General features: G+C 45.6%; 1 protein-coding gene across 1 annotated transcript in view; it reads right to left on the reverse strand.

The window, feature by feature from the left end:
- The window catches only part of LOC120569488 (thrombospondin-type laminin G domain and EAR repeat-containing protein-like), a 40,759-nt gene extending 30,393 nt beyond the window's left edge, over nucleotides 1-10,366 (reverse strand). Inside the window, exons 1-4 of the mRNA XM_039817347.1 lie at nucleotides 10,067-10,366; nucleotides 4,207-4,271; nucleotides 3,188-3,349; nucleotides 1,177-1,409 (exon numbers count right to left, since the gene is read on the reverse strand). Of these exons, the coding sequence (XP_039673281.1) occupies nucleotides 1,177-1,409; nucleotides 3,188-3,349; nucleotides 4,207-4,271; nucleotides 10,067-10,148 (542 nt within the window). The 5' untranslated portion in view covers nucleotides 10,149-10,366. The remainder of the gene's footprint in view (nucleotides 1-1,176; nucleotides 1,410-3,187; nucleotides 3,350-4,206; nucleotides 4,272-10,066) is intronic.
- Between the last annotated feature and the right edge of the window lie 7,134 nt (nucleotides 10,367-17,500).

Here is a 17,500-nt window from a genome sequence, read left to right on the forward strand (position 1 = left end):
GCTAACTGTTCAGATGCACCAATCAGGGCCAGGGGGTGTCTAACTGTTCAGATGCACCATAACCCCGCCATTGTAACCAGAATATGTCTGAGTTTATTTGTAGAGCTGATGTCAGTGAACTAGCATGTTGCTACTCCCCACAGTAGGCTGCTGGAAACACACAGGACCAGCTGACCAATCACAATCACACAGGACCAGCTGAACAATCACAGGCCTTGAAACAACCACTATCAACACACAGGACCAGCTGAACCAATCACAGTCCTTGAAACACCGACTATGAACACACAGTACCAGTTGACCAATCACAGTCACACAGGACCAATTGACCAATCACAGTCACACAGGACCAGTTGACCAATCACAGTCCTTGAAACACTGACTATCAACACACAGGACCAGTTGACCAATCACAGACACACAGGACCAGCTGACCAATCACAGTCACACAGGACCAGTTGACCAATCACAGTCAAACAGGACCAGTTGACCAATCACAGTCCTTGAAACACTGACTATCAACACACAAGACCAGTTGACCAATCACAGACACACAGGACCAGCTGACCAATCACAGTCCTTGAAACACTGACTATCAACACACAGGACCAGTTGACCAATCACAGAATGGAGACACAAACAGGACCAGTTGACCAATCACAGTCAAACAGGACCAATTGACCAATCAGAGTCCTTGAAACACTGACTATAAACACACAGGACCAATTGACCAATCAGAGTCAAACAGGACCAGTTGACCAATCACAGTTCTTGGGGTCTGGGTCGCCTCAACGCTAAGTTGCATATTTTTGGAGGTGCACCTCGAGCTACAGCAGAGGTCTTGGAGGGGGTTAGCAGCGAAGCAGAGGGGTCTGTGAGGGAACGCCACAGAAGCATAAACCAGCCTTAAGCCTGTTTACTGGGAGACAGGAACCAGTTAGTCTGACTTCCTGATTTGTCAGATATCCAGCTTCACACTGACTTCCCTGTGGGTTGAAGTTGGTTCATAAACTGGTCTCTCAGAAGTCTTGTTTTTGGCTTTTTGGCTGAGTGAGGCTGTGTTCACACCCTTCAACAAGTCGACCACCAAACATCTTGTTTTGCACTTTATCTGTTTAAGAATAAGGGCAAAAAAACCTGAATATTATGTGCATGTAAACATAGTCATTGACTCACAGCTCCAGAGGCAGTCCACAGTCGATGGTCAGCGTGGCGTACGGTCCACTGATGGCCAGCACCACAGTGTGCCAGCGGTTATCGTCCAGTCCAACATCCTTAAAGCTCAGCCGGCTCCGCCCACCGACACCGGGGGGCGTGACCAGGAAGTGAAGGTAGTTCTTTGAGACTCGCAGCCCGAGCAACAGCGAATCAGATCCCTCCTCCACCACGGAGAAGATGAACTCGTTCCTCTGGAAACAGAGACCAGTTAGTCCGAACCGAACTTGACTTGAGAGTATCCTCAGTAGTGCCATCACAGCGTGGTTTGGTATAGAGGGTGACACAGGAATCAATTGTCGCTCCCATCCCATCCCGAGCCCACGAAAATACTCACGTCACATCCTGATCATGTGACTGCCCCTCCCCCAAAAAATCTTGTCCTGCAAAATCCAGAGAGAAAGACTCCCGAATGTAGCGGACTCTGTAGCCGACTCTGTAGCCGACTCTGTAGCCGACTCTGTAGCCGACTCTGTAGCGGACTCTGTAGCCGACTCTGTAGCCGACTCTGTAGCGGACTCTGTAGCCGACTCTGTAGCCGACTCTGTAGCCGACTCTGTAGCCGACTCTGTAGCCGACTCTGTAGCCGACTCTGTAGCCGACTCTGTAGCCGACTCTGTCGCGGACTCTGTCGCGGACACGCGCTTCACACCGCGAGCAGGCTCGCACGCCACCCGGCGGTAAAGTGTGTCTGGAGGATAACTAGACAGTTGATATCGCATGTGTGCGTTTGGTTAATCACGGTCAAATCACAGAGGTTGATCTCGAAATTTAGGCTACACTATACATGCATTACCTGCAGACCTAGGTAATATGCATTACCTGCAGGCCTAGGTAACATGCATTACCTACAGGCCTAGGTAACATGCATTACCTGCAGGCCTAGGTAACATGCATTACCTGCAGACCTAGGTAACATGCATTACCTGCAGGCCTAGGTAACATGCATTACCTGCAGGCCTAGGTAACATGCATTACCTGCAGACCTAGGTAACATGCATTACCTACAGGCCTAGGTAACATGCATTACCTGCAGGCCTAGGTAACATGTATTACCTGCAGGCCTAGGTAACATGCATTACCTGCAGGCCTAGGTAACATACATTACCTGCAGGTCTAGGTAACATGTATTACCTGCAGGCCTAGGTAACATACATTACCTGCAGGCCTAGGTAACATGTATTACCTGCAGGCCTAGGTAACATGCATTACCTGCAGACCTAGGTAACATGCATTACCTGCAGGCCTAGGTAACATGCATTACCTGCAGGCCTAGGTAACATGCATTACCTGCAGGCCTAGGTAACATGCATTACCTGCAGGCCTAGGTAACATACATTACCTGCAGGCCTAGGCCATTTCATTACGTAATTCCTAACGGAGATCTTCTCACACTCAAAACACACTAAAGTAACTAGTAACTAAAGCTTTAACAGATGAATGTAGTGGAGTAACTAAAGTAACTAGTAACTAAAGCTGTAACAGATGAATGTAGTGGAGTAACTAAAGTAACTAGTAACTATAGCTGTAACAGATGAATGTAGTGGAGTAGAAGTAGAAAGTGACATGAAAAGAAAAGACTCAAGTAAAGTACAAGTACCTCAACATTTGAACTGAAGTACAGTACTGGAGTACATGTACTTAGTTACATTCCAGCACTGCATGATGCTAACGTGTGTGTGTATATGTGTGTGGGTGTGTGCGTGTGTGTGTGTGTGTGTATGTGTGTGTGTGTGGGTGTGTGCATGTGTGTGTGTGTGTGTGTGTATGTTTGTATGTCTGTGTGTATCTGTATGTCTCTGTTTCTTGTATGTGTGTGTGTGTGTGTGTGTGTGTGTGTATCTGTGTGTGTGTGTGTGTGTGTGTGTGTCTCTGTGTGTGTTTGTGTGTGTGTGTGTGTATGTCTGTCTGTGTGTATGTGTGTGTGTGTGTGTGTGTGTGTGTGTGTGTGTGTGTATCTGCACTTGTTCACCTTCTGTCTCAGTCTCGGTATCTTCATGGTGACGACCAATGAGAACTCAGCAGGGAAGTAGTCGCAGTTGCTGAAGATTTGGGAGGCGGGGAAACTCAACACTGACGCCTCGGCACCGGCCAATCGGAGCCCTCTGGACCCTTTGGACTGAACCATCTGCACCTGATTGGTCAGTCATTCATCTCTTCATACATTCGTACAGCCATCACTGTTCTGATTCAAAGTGTGATGTGTTTATGTTGAACTAGAGAGAGAGGAAGTCCCTCCTCTTCCTGTGTCCACCATGGGACATTATTTCGGGAAAAATGTCCGGTAGTCAACGGGGGAGAGACTAATAAAGTTTAGATCCTGTTTGAATTGAGCCATGAGTTATTCCTCTGATGTATATTAGTTTAAATGATCATTTATCAACTGAAGAAAGTCTCAGTTTGGGGTAAAAAATGTGTGTGTGTGTGTCTGTCTGTGTGTGTGTGTGTGTGTGTGTGTATGTGTATGCGTGTGTGTGTGTGTGTGTGTGTGTCTCTGTGTTTGTGTGTGTGTGTGTGTGTGTGTGTGTGTGTGTGTGTGTGTGTGTGTGTGTGTGTGTGTGTGTGTGTGTGTGTGTGTGTGTGTGTGTGTGGTGTGTGTGTTTGGTACCAGGATGTAACATTACTCACACCTTTCTCTTCCCAGCTGATAAATAGATGCTGATAAAACACATCAGGTGAGATAACATTACTGTGTGTGTGTATGTGTGTTTGTGTATGTGTGTGTATGTGAGTGTGTGTGTGTGTGTGTGTGTGTGCGTTCACACTAAACTAAACGGTACTGCAACAAACTGAGACTTTCTTCATTTGATAAATTAATTTAAACTGACAATCATCATATATGTAACTCACGGCTCAATTCAAACAGGATCTAAACATTATTTGTCTCTCCGTTCACTACTGGACACATATTAACTGAAACAACGTCCCATGGCGGACACAGGAAGGGGCGGGACTTCTCCTCCCTATTGGCCCTCCTCTCACCTGTCTTACCTGTGGGGGCGGGGCTTGTCCTGGGCGCGGCAGGGCTCTGGACAGCAGGTCAAGAGGCAGCAGGTCTGAGGAGGAAACACACACAGTGTTGTAGCACTCAAGAATTTCAAGACCACAACTGCAGGGGTTTCGGTAAATTGGCTGTGCATTGCCTGATTTATGCCTGTGTGTTAAAACTTGCCAATGCAACCAATAAATCATATTTTCATTTTTAATGTGTTCCTTGCCCCCCTTTACACACACTCCTAAGAACGTGAATGAGGGAGATAGGGGAAGAAGAAGCTCTGGCTGTCTAACACAAATCTGGTCTCGGTCTCGGCCCCTCAAAGTCTCGTTCTTGACTCCTCAAAGTCTCGGTCTTGACCCCTCAAAGTCTCGTTCTTGACCCCTCAAAGTCTCGGTCTTGACCCCTCAAAGTCTCGTTCTTGACTCTGTCTCGACCCCTCAAAGTCTCGTTCTTGACTCCTCAAAGTCTCGTTCTTGACCCCTCAAAGTCTCGGTCTTGACCCCTCAAAGTCTCGTTCTTGACTCTGTCTCGACCCCTCAAAGTCTCATTCTCGACCCCTCAAAGTCTCGTTCTCGACCCCTCAAAGTCTCGTTCTTGACCCCTCAAAGTCTCGTTCTTGACCCCTCAAAGTCTCGTTCTCAACCCCTCAAAGTCTCGTTCTCGACCCCTCAAAGTCTCGTTCTCGACCCCTCAAAGTCTCGTTCTAGACCCCTCAAAGTCTCGGTCTCAACCCCTCAAAGTCTCGTTCTTGACCCCTCAAAGTCTCGTTCTTGACCCCTCAAATTCTCGTTCTCGGCCCCTCAAAGTCTCGGTCTTGTCTCGGTGTCGTAACTTGGTTCAAAAAGGTTGAACTACAGGCTAGTAAATGCTTGTTTTTGGTTCTCTTCCTGTATTTGGGTCAGATCGTGTTCTCACCTGAAGTGAAGTGAACTCCAGTTCACTGGGACGAGAACCCTGACCCTGTTTTTAAGTGGACCAGAGTTCAGATGAGCTTTCACACTGCCCCAAACCAACCGGACTATCAGACCAAACCAACCGGACTATCAGACCAAACCAACCGGACTATCAGACCAAACCAACCGGACTATCAGACCAAACCAACCGGACTATCAGACCATATCAGACCAAACCAACCGGACTATCAGACCATATCAGACCAAACCAACCGGACTATCAGACCAAACGCTCCACGGTTCGTTTTAAATGAACCAAACGAGGCAGGTGTGAAAGTGTGGTGTCTTTAGTAGCGATGCTGTGATGCTGTATGAAGAGGAATCCGCTGACACTGTTCTTGATTATAAAAGTCTATTTACATCAAAGAATTCAGCATCAATTTACAAGCCTCTGCAAGAGCTCGGAGAGGACCGCACCCAGATTCTTCCAACATAGTAACTCTGTCTTTCTTTGTTTGAAGACCGTATATATCTATAATTTTGTATCATAGATGGGGGTGGGAACAATATTTTGACCAATAGTTGGCACATGTCCAACAAAGACCTCTGGATAACCGTTTCCTGTGAAGGTTTCCTGTGAAAGTGTGGTAAAGTTCATTTGGATCTTTATGCAAAATCTTAAATACAAGTTATATAGATAGTTCAGATAAAATAGAATGTTAAGATACTACAAAAGCAACCTACTGTAAGTAAAATCAGCGTCTGGGTTACACAACAGCTGGTTTTATCGGATCTCTTTCTAACAGGATGTTTTCCTTTTCCTGTGATTGATAAGTGTCTGTCTGTCTGTCTTTCTGTCTGTCTGTCGTGTGGTCAGCTCGATTTCAATCTCTATCTGCTGTCGGGTCAGATATCATCAACAGATTAACGCTTCAGCTCTGCAGAGGTTATTTTTACCACGTTATCGCCTCAGGGGACGTTTGCGTGCTCTAAAAATAAAACCACAGGTGTGTCGAGTTACAGCTCAGGCTCCTGTAATGATGATGTCATGGTTTCCAGTCAGAGTAAACACTGGGCAGCTTTCATACTGACAGTCTGAAAACTTTTTTTGATGTTAATGAGTGTGTGTGTGTGTGTGTGTGTGTGTGTGTGTGTGTGTGTGTGTGTGTGTGTGTGTGTGTGGGTGTGTGTGTGTGTGTGTGTGTGTGTGTGTGTGTGTGTGTGTGTGTGTCTGTGTGTGTGTGTGTGTGTGTGTGTGTGTGTGGGTGTGTGTTTGTCTGTGGGTGTGTTTGTGCGTGTGTGTGTGTGTGTGTGTTTGTGTGTTTGTGTGTCTGTGTGTGTGTGTGTGTGTGTGTGTGTTTGTGTGTGTGTGTTTGTGTGTGTGTGTGTGTGTGTGTGTGTGTGTCTGTGTGTGTGTCTGTCTTAGCATGTGTGTGTGTGTCTGTGTATGTGTGTGCCTGTGTGTGTGTGTCAGTCTTAGCATGTGTGTGCGTATCTGTGCGTTTGTGCGTGTGTGTGTGTGTGTCTTAGTAACAGTGCGTGTCTGTGTGTGTGTGTGTGTGCGTGTGTGTCTTAGTAACAGTGCGTGTCTGTGTGTGTGTGCGTGTGTGTGTCTTAGTAACAATGCATGTCTGTGTGTGTGTGTGTGTGTGTGTGTGCACATGTGTGTGTACGTCTGTGTGTGTGTGTGTGTGTGTGTGTGTGTGTGTGTGTAGCAATGTATGTGGCTGTGTTTTGTGTGTGTGTGTGTGCGGTGTGTGTGTGTGTGTGTGTGTGTGTGTTTGAAGGTATTTGTGAGAAGTTGGCAATCATTTCTGAGACACATACAGCCCTGAATTCGTGAACCCAGTGACGTAAGATGAAAAGTACAAAGTGACATACAAAATAAATAACAGAGTGTACAGATGTACAGAATTACAGAGAGAGGAAGGATAATAGTACAAAGGAATGGAGTAACCTTAGGGTTTTGAACTTTGTCACTATGAAATAAGGGACAAAAGGTTGCTGCCGCAGCATAGTTTTGTGTGAATATACAGTATCATAGTGCTCTATGTTGCACCCGCACAAATACACAGAAGCACAAAGCCTGACACAGTTGTCAGTTTCCTGTGAGGTGTGTTCAGGTGCATTCTGGGCGTGCTGGTCTTACAGGGAGGTGTGTTCAGGTGCATTCTGGGCGTGCTGGTCTTACAGGGAGGTGTGTTCAGGTGCATTCTGGGCGTGCTGGTCTTACAGGGAGGTGTGTTCAGGTGCATTCTGGGCGTGCTGGTCTTACAGGGAGGTGTGTTCAGGTGCATTCTGGGCGTGCTGGTCTTACAGGGAGGTGTGTTCAGGTGCATTCTGGTTGTGCTGGTCTTACAGGGAGGTGTGTTCAGGTGCATTCTGGGCGTGCTGGTCTTAAAAAAGAAACTGAGGAAGAAGAGTAGGCCTACTAGTCTGGCTATCACCAAAGTCATGATGAGGGACAAACGGCAGAGTTAAGGGGGCGAAATAATTCACCAAATGTAACCAAAAGTTTAACCAAACATCCTAGCTTGCCCTTTCTGTCTGTCTTCCATCAGAGTGCAGTTTTTCCTTGTCTTTCATATTTGAGTTTACTATTGTGGAACTGGCAAAGACCTGGTAGTTGTTTGTGAAATCTTCACAGACAACATTGATAGGGCCTAGTCATTTTCATCATTTCACAGCCTTAATATGAATCAAAAGTGTAATATGACATTGACAAAATATTAAATAGGATTATTCAATGCAGGGAAGTGCCAGGATGTCCCAGGATGCTCTACATCACAATATTTCACACGGCCCAAGTCAGATAGTCACAGCCTGGAACAATTTTTTGTTTACCACCCTCAGCAAAAGCCTAAACACCTGTCTCTACAGAGAGTGTTTAGTTGTAAAGATGGTACCAACCACAAATGGCTAATAAACACAACCCCAGTTGTCATCATTGGTTTTGAGATGTTACTTGCTGTGAATACCTCGTCTGATAGGCTACAGTAATGTGGCATAGTATCAGGACTTCCTGGCTAGTGTCGCGCACGGCTAGGGGTGAAGATGGGCCTATTTGGGAGAAAGTCCAGGGCTGTTTTTTATCCCCAGTCCGTCCCTGCCCCTCTCATTCCCCCTGCTCTGTCGTTCCCCCCACTCATTCCCCCTGCTCTGGTGTTTCCGAGCCCCTAAACCAGAGACATCTGGAAACACTTCTAACCCGTTTTGGTTGGTAATCTGCGGGGTTGTGTCGCAGTCTCCACGCTGCCTCCTGTTGAGGTCCAGTATACCAGGATGTTACCATGGTAACTGTTGATGTCCAGTATACCAGGAAGATGGTGAGATATGAGGTTTTGGGGCGTGTTAGTTTAAACAGAGATTAGTTCTTCTACTGGAGATAAAAACACTTGGTGCACCGAGATCACTTTGGGCTCTAAACTCAAACTCAAGCGGTGGAGATGAAGCCTCAGAGACCGGTTAGACAACCCGAGACCAAACGTGAAAGGTGACGATGAGATGAAAGAAGAGACGCCGCGAGTTTAAATCTTTGTCTTCTTAACTGACAGCAACGGCTCGATGTACGTTTTTTAATCTGGAATTCCCCTTTAAGCTGCTACGAGGCGGCCTGTGTGTTTTGTTGCTGCAGCAGGATGAATGGATGAATGGAGGATGAATGGAGGATGGATGGAGGGTGAATGGAGGATGGATGGAGGATGGATGGAGGGTGAATGGAGGGTGAATGGAGGGAGGGGACGACATGCTCAGAAAAAGATCTCACATTTCAAAGAACACAGAAAACAACGAAGCACAAAGCAGCACAGAAACACAGCAGCTATCAGAGCTCCTCAAACTGTCCTCACCCAGAGCTCCAGCTCAGGGCTCCCCAACAACTGGCCATAACAACATATATACTGTAGTAAAAGTACAGCAGTATTCTCAGCTTCATGCAGTAAAAGTACAGCAGTATTCTCAGCTTCATGCAGTAAAAGTACAGCAGTATTCTCAGCTTCATGCAGTAAAAGTACAGCAGTATTCTCAGCTTCATGCAGTAAAAGTACAGCAGTATTCTCAGCTTCATGCGGTAAAAGTACAGCAGTATTCTCAGCTTCATGCAGTACAAGTACAGCAGTATTCTCAGCTTCATGCAGTACAAGTACAGCAGTATTCTCAGCTTCATGCAGTACAAGTACAGCAGTATTCTCAGCTTCATGCAGTACAAGTACAGCAGTATTCTCAGCTTCATGCAGTACAAGTACAGCGGTATTCTCAGCTTCATGCAGTACAAGTACAGCAGTATTCTCAGCTTCATGCAGTACAAGTACAGCGGTATTCTCAGCTTCATGCAGTACAAGTACAGCAGTATTCTCAGCTTCATGCAGTACAAGTACAGCAGTATTCTCAGCTTCAACAAAGAAAATTAAAAAAATATATTGCAACGTTCTTGTTGTTGTTGGGTTTTTGGCATTTTTTCCAACGTATTTTTTGTGATGTTTATGGCATTTGTTCAACATTTTTGTTGGGTTTTTCAGCAGTATTCTCAGCTTCAACCAACGTTTAAAAAAAAGTTTTTGCCATTTTTTTGCGACGTTTTTGCGATGTTTTTGCCATTTTTTTGCGATGTTATGCCATTTTTTTGAGATGTTTTTGCCGTTTTTTTGCAATGTTTTTGCGATGTTTTTGCCATTTTTTTGCTGTTTTTTGTTGCTGTTTTTTGCCATTTTTTGCGACATTTTTGCAATTTTTTTGCAATATTTTTGCCGTTTTTTAAAGGTGTTTTGCCATTCTTTTCCAACTTTTTTATTGTTTTTATTTTGCGATGTTTTTGCCGTTTTTTAGCAATGTTCTTTTACTATGTTTTTGTTGGGTTTTGTTGCAACATTTTAGACGATTTCCTTGTGTATATTCAACATAACTAAGAAGTTACTGATTGATAAAACCCAGATGCTGAGTCTCTCCCCCCGGGGCCTCCTACCTGTGCAGGGCCTCCAGCTCTGGCTTCTGGCTCCGGCGCCGAGCAGCAGCCAGGTGAGCAGCAGGGAGCGACACGCCAACATCACGACAACGCCAGGGGTGTGAGTCCACCTCAGCGGTTGGCTTCTTGACCGGCGCCGCTCGCCGTCATTTTTCGGCTGACAGGCGACAATTGCACCAGGACACCATCCAGTATCAGACTCTTATATCGCTCGTCTGGTTCTTCTCTTCGGCAGGTTTTACTCATAACGTCTGTAAGGGAAACGACATCGACAAGAACGTTATTAATTACAGCAGCACTGAGAACACACACACACACACACACAGACACACACACATAGACACACACACACACACACACACACACACAGACACATAGACACACACACATAGACACACACACATAGACACACACACACAGACACACACACACACACACATAGACACACACACACAGACACATACACACACACACAGACACACACACACAGACACATAGACACACACACACACATACACACACACACACACACACACACACACACACAACAGACACATAAACACACACACATAGACACACACACACAGACACATAGACGCACACATAGACACACACACACACAATACACACACACACATAGACACACACACACAGACACAAGACGCACACACATAGACACACACACACAGACACATAGACGCACACACATAGACACACACACACACACATACACACACACACATATGACACACACACACAGACACATAGACGCACACACATAGACACACACACACAGACACATAGACGCACACACATAGACACACACACACACACATACACACACACACACACACACACAGACAGACACATAGACACACACATAGACACACACACACACACACACCTTAACAAACATCCTTATTTTGACCCACACTACGATCTTCTTCATATCTTCCGTCCTGAACTAAAACCATGTATGGAAGTAACTCTGAGTGTATGTAAGTAACTCTGAGTGTATGTAAGTAACTCTGAGTGTATGTAAGTAACTCTGAGTGTATGGAAGTAACTCTGAGTGTATGTAAGTAACTCTGAGTGTATGTAAGTAACTCTGAGTGTATGTAAGTAACTCTGAGTGTATGTAAGTAACTCTGAGTGTATGTAAGTAACTCTGAGTGTATGTAAGTAACTCTGAGTGTATGGAAGTAACTCTGAGTGTATGTAAGTAACTCTGAGTGTATGTAAGTAACTCTGAGTGTATGGAAGTAACTCTGAGTGTATGGAAGTAACTCTGAGTGTATGTAAGTAACTCTGAGTGTATGGAAGTAACTCTGAGTGTATGTAAGTAACTCTGAGTGTATGGTAACTCTGAGTGTATGTAAGTAACTCTGAGTGTATGTAGGTAACTCTGAGTGTATGTAAGTAACTCTGAGTGTATGTAAGTAACTCTGAGTGTATGTAAGTAACTCTGAGTGTATGTAAGTAACTCTGAGTGTATGTAAGTAACTCTGAGTGTATGGAAGTAACTCTGAGTGTATGTAAGTAACTCTGGGTGTATGTAAGTAACTCTGGGTGTATGTAAGTAACTCTGAGTGTATGGAAGTAACTCTGAGTGTATGTAAGTAACTCTGAGTGTATGGAAGTAACTCTGAGTGTATGGAAGTAACTCTGAGTGTATGGAAGTAACTCTGAGTGTATGGAAGTAACTCTGAGTGTATGGAAGTAACTCTGAGTGTATGGAAGTAACTCTGAGTGTATGGAAGTAACTCTGAGTGTATGGAAGTAACTCTGAGTGTACGGTAGGCATGAACTGAGACCTGATCATTCATGTAAATGACTGAAACCATGACAACCAACGCTCGCTGCTGCCGGTAAATCTGGCTCCTGTGATCTGTGACAGATCTGAGAGCAATCAGTGAAGGAGAGTTAAGCAGTGAGGAAACCAGAGGACAGGACACACTTTAGAGTTAAAGAGCGTTTGTGCCACTTAAAAGGATACAAAAACCACTTTCATGAGGGTTAGGGTTTCATACACACTGTAATTATAATTATAGAAATGAAGTTTATTAGATACAGGAATCAAATCAAAAGGCAGAAACCATGCATGCAGTGACTCAGACGTCAGAGAGAGAGCGGAGCAGCTGTGATTTAAATGAAGATAATGACTGAGTGAGTGTGAAGCCCTTGGGCAGGTCCATTCAGTTTTCACTGGTCGCCTTAAAGGTGCCCTGCCACCAGGGCTGCTCGATTACGAAAAAAATATATATAATCACGATTATTTCGGTCAATATTGAAGTCACGATAATTTAACACGATTACTCGTTGACTTCTGGAAACATGTTGTAATTGTTGAACTTAAAACACAGTGGAAAAAGTTAAATCAAAAGTAAAAGAAAACACGTGCCACTGTGAAATACTTTTCCTATTTATACTTTATTTTTTCATTCAGAACACAAGAGAGAAAATCAGAGTTTGCTGCAAAACATGATGAGGTAAATAATAGTTTTTCTCGATTATTCTGTTTTTGTGATCATTGGGAGCTGAAATCATAATCACGATTAAATTTGGATTAATTGCACAGCCCTACCTGCCAACACAAAACCGTTTCTACTTGCATTGTTTGAGATATGTCCGGTCCATATGTGTTTGTGTTATGTGGTGAATGTGAAAATGAACTGCTACCTCCTCTGTCAGCTCTAGCCACTGAACAGAAATAAGCAGAGAAATCTGACCAATCACAACAGCTGGTCAGTCTGACATCATACTGCCTGAGCTCATTACTATTCATGAGCTCGCCCAGTTGCGCTGGGTAAAGGATGCTGACAGCCAGGCTCTCATTGGCTAGCTGTTAGCCAATCAGATTCAACCAGCGTAGCTTGTTGAATATTAATGAGAAGTGGCACAAGTCTTCCTGCAGGCTTTCTATACCACGCTAGAATGGCTTGAAACAAGGTAACCATGGTAACAGAGTCCATGGTAGACCTTCAGACATCACCACAAAGTCATGAAATACATGTGGCAGGGCACCTTTAAGTTTTTAATCTGACTCTGGTCCAGGTCTGACTTTTGGTGTTTCTGCAGGATTTTAAGATTAAGGCTACCCCCTCTCATTCCCCTTGCTCTGGTGTCTCCCCTCTCATTCCCCCTGCTCTGGTGTTTCCCCCTCTCATTCCCCCTGCTCTGGTGTTTTCCCTCTCATTCCCCCTGCTCTGGTGTTTCCCCTCTCATTCCCCCTGCTCTGGTGTTTCCCCTCTCTCATTCCCCTGCTCTGGTGTTCTCCCCTCTCATTCCCCTGCTCTGGTGTTCTCCCCCTCTCATTCCCCCTGCTCTGGTGTTTCCCCTCTCATTCCCCTGCTCTGGTGTCTCCCCTCTCATTCCCCCTGCTCTGGTGTCTCCCCCCTCTCATTCCCCCTGCTCTGGTGTTTCCCCCTCTCATTCCCCCTGCTCTGGTGTCTCCCCTCTCATTCCCCTGCTCTGGTGTTTCCCCTCTCATTCCCCTGCTCTGGTGTTCCCCTCTCCCATTCCCCTGCTCTGGTGTCTCCCCTCTCATTCCCCTCTGCTCGGTGTTTCCCCCTCTCATTCCCCCTGCTCTGGTGTTTCCCCCTCTCATTCCCCCTGCTCTGGTGTTTCCCCTCTCATTCCCCCTGCTCTGGTGTTTCCCCTCTCATTCCCCCTGCTCTGGTGTCTCCCCTCTCATTCCCCTGCTCTGGTGTTTCCCCCTCTCATTCCCCCTGCTCTGGTGTTTCCCCCTCTCATTTCCCCCTGCTCTGGTGTTTCCCCCTCTCATTCCCCCTGCTCTGGTGTTTCCCCCTCTCATTCCCCTGCTCTGGTGTTTCCCCCTCTCATTCCCCCTGCTCTGGTGTTTCCCCCTCTCATTCCCCTGCTCTGGTGTTTCCCCCTCTCATTCCCCCTGCTCTGGTGTTTCCCCCTCTCATTCCCCCTGCTCTGGTGTTTCCCCCTCTCATTCCCCCTTGCTCTGGTGTTTCCCCTCTCATTCCCCCTGCTCTGGTGTTTCCCCCTCTCATTCCCCCTGCTCTTGCTCATTCTTTTGCTTTTTTCTTTGATGGCTAAGGTTCTTTTTTGGGTCTTTATGTCGACCCAACTGTAAGTGAGAAGACTATATGAGACATGCAGTATTACAGTCAAAGATATTTTACTTTTTTGATTAAATAAAAGCATGTGAACCAACTAAACATGGTCTGGCCCTTAGAGAAGTTGAGAGTGACCCCCATGTTTTAGGGGCTCTGTATAATCTGGTGCCTTGACAGTAATCTTAGCACCAATCCTGAACCAAACAGTAGTCGGTGGATTCATGATAAACGTGTAAAGATGTGTTCTCTCTCTTCGGTCTGACTGCAGCTGTGTTTGGTTGTGGTTGCAAGTCAAGTCAGAGACTAGAGACAGTCCAGACCAAGTCTAGACAGAGACTAGAGACAGTCCAGACCAAGTCAAGACAGAGACTAGAGACAGTCCAGACCAAGTCTAGACAGAGACTAGAGACAGTCCAGACCAAGTCAAGACAGAGACTAGAGACAGTCCAGACCAAGTCTAGACAGAGACTAGAGACAGTCCAGACCAAGTCTAGACAGAGACTAGAGACAGTCCAGACCAAGTCTAGACAGAGACTAGAGACAGTCCAGACCAAGTCTAACAGAGACTAGAGACAGTCCAGACCAAGTCAAGACAGAGACTAGAGACAGTCCAGACCAAGTCTAGACAGAGACTAGAGACAGTCCAGACCAAGTCTAGACAGAGACTAGAGACAGTCCAGACCAAGTCAAGACAGAGACTAGAGACAGTCCAGACCACGTCAAGACAGAGACTAGAGACAGTCCAGACCAAGTCAAGACAGAGACTAGAGACAGTCCAGACCAAGTCTAGACAGAGACTAGAGACAGTCGGAACCACGTCAAGACAGAGACTAGAGACAGTCCAGACCAAGTCAAGACAGAGACTAGAGACAGTCCAGACAAAGTCAAGACAGAGACTAGAGACAGTCCAGACCAAGTCAAGACAGAGACTAGAGACAGTCCAGACCAAGTCAAGACAGAGACTAGAGACAGTCCAGACCAAGTCAAGACAGAGACTAGAGACAGTCCAGACCAAGTCAAGACAGAGACTAGAGACAGTCCAGACCAAGTCAAGACAGAGACTAGAGACAGTCCAGACCAAGTCAAGACAGAGACTAGAGACAGTCGGAACCACGTCAAGACAGAGACTAGAGACAGTCCAGACAAAGTCAAGACAGAGACTAGAGACAGTCCAGACCAAGTCTAGACAGAGACTAGAGACTGGCCAGCCCACAGTCTAGACAGAGACTAGAGACAGTCCAGACCAAGTCTAGACAGAGACTAGAGACAGTCCAGACCAAGTCAAGACAGAGACTAGAGACAGTCCAGACCAAGTCAAGACAGAGACTAGAGACAGTCCAGACCAAGTCAAGACAGAGACTAGAGACAGTCCAGACCAAGTCAAGACAGAGACTAGAGACAGTCCAGACCAAGTCTAGACAGAGACTAGAGACAGTCCAGACCAAGTCTAGACAGAGACTAGAGACAGTCCAGACCAAGTCTAGACAGAGACTAGAGACAGTCCAGACCAAGTCTATACAGAGACTAGAGACAGTCCAGACAAAGTCAAGACAGAGACTAGAGACAGTCCAGACCAAGTCTAGACAGAGACTAGAGACAGTCCAGACCAAGTCAAGACAGAGACTAGAGACAGTCCAGACCAAGTCAAGACAGAGACTAGAGACAGTCCAGACCAAGTCTAGACAGAGACTAGAGACAGTCCAGACCAAGTCAAGACAGAGACTAATCAGCCAAAGTCCACCATATTTATGCGGGGCCGCATTTTTTCAAATAAGCCGCACTTTCGCCGCATAAATTGCCGATTTCCGCGCAAAATATGCTGCTTGCATGATTTCATAATCCTCGCATTTTCATTGCAAAAAAAGTCCCATAACATATCTCAGCAGAAAGTCAAAAAATGTTGCGTTTACTTCACACAAGATGCAGCCATTTTCCCCTGTTGCCATGGGAACGTTATGAAGTGAGGTCATTACGCGACGTGAACATCATCGAAAAGCGGGGTCACTGTTTTTTCTCTTTTTCATCAAACTACAGTTTTTGCAAGTTCTCGCAATTTCATCACATAAAAGTGCATAAATATCATATAGAGCATATTCCATCGCATTTATTTAAGAAAACGTGCCGCATAATCAAGGATTATTGCCCGCAACAATCACAAAAATACTCCCCATTTTTCTGGAAGGACTGATTATGTGTAAACCATGGCTCAATTCACAAAGGGGTCAAAACTTTGTCTCTCCCCGACACATTTCTTTATCTGAAATAGAGTCCCGTAATGTTCCCCCAGACGGGGAGGGACTTCACTTTTTCTATAAAAAATAATAAATCAAACCTGGGTCAGAGGTCAGAGGTCAATCCGGCCGGTCTGGATCGGTTTTTGGTACTAAAACGACATTGAAGACATCGAAGCCAGGGGACTACAGATGGAGAAACAGCCTTTTGGCTAATTCTGGCTTTTATAACCCATGGGAAATCATGTCCCCTTTCATAAATAAACTCAAGACGTCTCCCTGGAGATGTCCTGTCCCCTGACTTTCTGAACTCTTCCTGAGACAGTCCAGATGAAAACCCAAATAGATCTCTGAAGCGGTCCATCCTCTTGTCTGTCCTCCCTGCAGGTGTCAAACTGTTCATCCAGCTGTTTATCCCTCGTCTTGTGGTCCTGTCCACCTGCAGCTCTGTGTTTATATTTTGTTGTTCTTTTTCTACACTTTTCTCGACGTTTTTGTCAATTTTATACAAATTTTTACAGTTTTTTTGGTTGCTTTTTCCGATGTTTCTTTTCACTTTTTTTGCCAATTTTTTTTTTTACACGTTTTTTTCACCTTTGGCGATGCTTTTCATGTTTTTATTTTGGTCACTTTTTTCAATTTTTTTTGGTCACCTTTTTCAGCGTTTCAAAAATAAAATGTTGATTTATTTTTCTTCCTGTGTTATTGCAGTTTATCCCAACATTTGTCACGCAGACGTACACAAACACACACACACACACAGAGAAACACACACAGAAACACACACACGCACACACACACACACACACACACACACACACACACACACACACACACACACAGCCACACACACACACACACACACACACACACACACACACACACACACACACAGACACACACACAGAGAAACACACACACACACACAGACACACACACAGACACACACACACAGACACACACACAGCCACACACACACACACACACACACACACACAGACACACACACACACACACACACACACACAGAGAAACACACACACACACACACACACACACACAGCACACACACACACACACACACACACACACACACAGACGCACACACACACAGA

The sequence above is a fragment of the Perca fluviatilis genome, chromosome 12 (genome assembly GCF_010015445.1).
Source record: "Perca fluviatilis chromosome 12, GENO_Pfluv_1.0, whole genome shotgun sequence".
Taxonomy (NCBI): domain Eukaryota; kingdom Metazoa; phylum Chordata; class Actinopteri; order Perciformes; family Percidae; genus Perca; species Perca fluviatilis.